Source organism: Triticum aestivum, chromosome 4D (assembly GCF_018294505.1).
Source record: "Triticum aestivum cultivar Chinese Spring chromosome 4D, IWGSC CS RefSeq v2.1, whole genome shotgun sequence".
NCBI classification, from domain to species: Eukaryota; Viridiplantae; Streptophyta; class Magnoliopsida; order Poales; family Poaceae; genus Triticum; species Triticum aestivum.
The window spans coordinates 12,536,720-12,540,566 of NC_057805.1; the positions used below are offsets into that span (position 1 = coordinate 12,536,720).

The following is a 3,847-nucleotide window of genomic DNA, read 5'->3' on the forward strand; positions in this document are numbered from 1 at the left end:
ACCCACATGGGCCCTTAAGAGATTTTTCAGAAATTGCTATATGGGCCTAAAGCTCATCCCAAATTTCAGCAGGGAGTTGGGGGTGGACCACCGAGAGAGAAGGGGGCACGCGTCGCCCCGGCCACCTCCCGGGGAGGCGGCACAATGGCGGATCTGGGAGGGGGGAGAGGGGCGGGGCTGGGTTCGAGTGACCGGCGGCCAGCGGCCAGCGCGCGGGAGGGGGGGCTAGGCCGGCCTGCGGCGGCAGAGGGGGCAGGGAAGGTACCCTAGCGAGAGCTAATTCCACTGGCTTTTAATACTACCTTACTCCACCATGGAAGGTGATAAATCATGTAGGATTAGAAGAATGAAATTTCTTTCCATTAATGTTTGTCATGCCCGAACCATGAATCATGCATTAAGTTATAACGTTTAATCTCTTTGTAAATCAACATATGCTAATGGGCTGGCCCGACAATTTTGATATACTGCAATAGCAAGATCTAGACATGATCCAGTTACCATGAAGCATGGTGCCATAAGTCCTCCATTGCTAGCTTCCCATACAGATGTCATTAATTTATGCCTGAAAGAGAAATAAATATATAATTAAGCACAAAAGAAGACATAATTGGGTGATACCAGCAATGCTAACATATAATCAACATTATATAACACCATAAAAAGCAGAACAACGTCATCATAGGGAAAATAGCTACGCACTGATATTCTCCAGCACTGATTTTGTCCATCATTTTACAAGCTTAATTAGAGTTAATTTGGTTGTGTAGAATACAAAAGCAGAAGACCCTAAATCCGAATCAAAAAACATTGCATGGCGTAGTAGTACATCCTATTGTAAATCCCAGTTCAATTGTTCTTCTTTCATATGACGGAAAATTGCCGTAGAACAATTGTTCTGCATTTTCAGGGTTAAAAAACTATTATATAGTATCAAGTAGAATAAGATTGATGACGTTTGTACCCCAGTTCGAAACTCTTGTTTCACCTCCCACTCTGGTCGTCTACAACCTGTAGATGGGTAATCTAGTCCTTTGTTCCTACAAGCACAGAGAAAAAAAGACAACCATGGTTAACCAAGTGTATTATAAATAACAATATGGTTGCTATTATCATGCACCAAAAGAAACCCACATATGTACGTACCAATGCGCGGGAGAGCAGCAAGTTAAGATATGACACATAGGGCTACGGGGGCCTTGTGCACGGCCATTTAGGCTGCTCCGATCTAATGCCCGTGACCAGGTGCGGTTACTGATATGGTACTGTGCAAAACGGTTCTTGATCGGACGGTAGTAGACAATAGTATTGGCCTCGACGGTAGGAAATGCCTTGGAAGATACACAGATATTCCTTTGTCCCATGAATATAGTGTTTTCTCCGATGTCTGTTACCGGGATAAATTTCCCCAAGACAAGATCGGCAAGTCTATAGACAGTAATATGGGATAGGAAATCGTCGTCATGGCAAACCACTAAGATCTCCGAGCCATGCTCTACCAGATAGCACGAGTAGAGGCGCTTCTCTCTGGGGCATGTGAAGATCAGCTTTGGTGTGGCTCGATGGTGGTACGCTGCGTCCAGCTCGAAAATCATTGGTGCACCCGTCACATCGATTTCTGGAATATCAACCACGTATAGCTTGCCGTGTAATGAAACCGGATGTGACCACGCTGGGCATTCCCAACTGAGCATTGTCCATTGCATGTCTAGGGAGGTAGCCACAGCCACACCATCAAAGTTATTAAAGGTAAGCAAGACAGTGACGACTCCTGCAACAAACGAAGCACACGTAGAGATGAATCTCATCCGCTGGAGCGACCAATTTGTTCCCCCGGGCATTTGTGTGGCGAGAGTGGTGAGCCGTGGAAGCTCAACAATGTCACGGGTGAAAGGGTGTAGAAGACGGATGGCTGCGTCCTTGTCCCTCTGGAGGAGGAGGAGGCCACAGACAGAATCAAGAATACAGTGGTTCCTGAACAATGGCAGACAGACGCGGACAAAGGCACCTGAGTCTAGGTTAAAGAAGCGGATGTAGCCACCCAGCTCCGGATGTCCAGGGTAAAGGCCACGGTCCTCTGGGAACATCATCCAGCGGCGTGGATGGAAGCACGGATCAACAACCCCGCGGCCGCGTGGAGAGAGCGTGGCCGATCGCCAGTGCGCGCAGACGGCACGGAAGCGGACGTAGTCCAGTAGATCTCCTCTGGCCAGCAAGGCCGACGCGACCAGGCAAACCAAATCTGCATGCAGCGACTCCCAGGCTGGCCAGGAATATGCGCCGGAGCACACGTCGCGCGATGTGGTGCACCGGGTTGCCGGAGGCAGCTGGGAAGGAGACATGCATCTTCGTTTTACTGCGGGGAAGGTGGTGGAATGCATCTTGTTGTTAACTATGGCTGAAGTGATCGAAGTCGGCGAAATCGACGACGGAAACGAAGCCGGCTCGTGAGTTTGAGAGGCAATGCAAAACGCCGCCGGTCCAACTTGATTTGCTTCGGCCGTAATACCGTATTCGCTTCTACACATATATATAATGAAGAGCATCGACTACTTAATTATCGATGCCTTGTGCAATAAGAAAAACTAATGATTATGTTGTTCAAAACGGATACGAATCTGATGCGTGCAAGATAAGGACTCGATCGAATCCAGTTATTCTGTTTTTTCTTGGAAACTGGTTGAGACGAGTTTTTCTTTTTTTGCAAAATACTCTTTATTACTAAAAAATTATGGAGTACAATCTCGTAGAGCAACAGAGCCGGACCCTAGCCAACCCATAGTTCGACCATTAGCCCTACCAAAGTTTGCCATGGAATGACTAACACTATTGCCACTACGACATATACGAGTAATAGAAGAGTCACGTTCCTCCATACTTTGCTTGATCTCTCTGATAATACTAGTATAAATGCCCGTGCGTTGCAACCACTAGTAGAAAACAGGGCTTTGGCTGGGGCCTGGCCAGCCCATTAATCCCGGTTCTGTCACGAACCGGGACCTATGGGGCATACGTCCCGGTTCGTGCGCCCACGGGGCCGGCCGAGCCTCGGGAGGCATTTGTCCCGGTTCGTGTGGACCCATTTGTCCCGGTTCCAGGCACGAACCGGGACCAATGGACCTCGTTGCTGGCCCACAGACATTGGTCCCGGTTCGTGCCTAGAACCGGGACGTAAGGGGGTCCTTTAGTCCCGGTTCCAGCTATGAACCGGGACCAATGATTTGCCTATATATACCCCTCGCCTGCGAGCAGATCACTCCACAGTGCTCTGTTTTTTCTGGCCGGCGAGGGGAGAGCTTTGTGGTGCTCTAGCTCACCTCCTATGCACATGAGGTGTTCGATAAAATGCCCGAGCCACACTAGTTAAGCTTTCTCCTCTCGAAGCTCGACCTCCAAGCTCTATTTTCCCCGAGATTTGTCTAGATTTAGCGGTCCGTCACGTCCCGTCCCCGTCTTTACTGCCGTCGATCGCCCGCGCCGATCTCGTCGCCGGCACCGCCGTGGTGAGCCTCTTGTTCTTATCTTCTTGGGAAAGAAAAAAAAAATTCTTACTTTAAATAGATACTTGTCTAATTTTTTTACTTTTATTATTGCTTGTTATTATATGGTGCGATGGTTTTGGTATCTGCCCCCGTCGGCCCTCGTCCTGGCTATGATTCAGATGTGGTATATATATATATTATCTTTTATAACTATTTGGTTCATTTATTGTTTATGACAATTATGCCCATCATGTTGACATATATTTTATTTATCTAGGAGGTAGTTGAACCGGAAATTCCAACCGACCCTATTGTCGAGAGGTTAAATTTAGTTGAAGAAGAAAACAATTACTTGAAGGAAAAAA

At 47.8% G+C, this 3,847-nt stretch overlaps 1 protein-coding gene across 1 annotated transcript; it reads right to left on the reverse strand.

Moving 5' to 3' along the window:
• Positions 1-333: 333 nt before the first annotated feature.
• LOC123099402 (uncharacterized) lies at positions 334-2,496 on the reverse strand. The gene is made up of 3 exons (XM_044521568.1): positions 1,147-2,496; positions 965-1,040; positions 334-565 (listed from the first exon to the last, which is right to left on the reverse strand). Exons 1-3 carry the CDS (start codon positions 2,379-2,381, stop codon positions 560-562), a joined length of 1,317 nt encoding a protein of 438 aa, XP_044377503.1. The 5' UTR covers positions 2,382-2,496; the 3' UTR covers positions 334-559.
• Between the last annotated feature and the right edge of the window lie 1,351 nt (positions 2,497-3,847).

Bases quoted from the DNA above. Each gene is read 5' to 3' on its own strand.
- LOC123099402 (XM_044521568.1), bottom strand. From the start codon at position 2,381: ATGCATTCCACCACCTTCCCCGCAGTAAAACGAAGATGCATGTCTCCT. The intron at 1,041-1,146 runs GTACGTACATAT...CTGTGCTTGTAG, and splicing joins TGCTGCTCTCCCGCGCATTG to GAACAAAGGACTAGATTACC.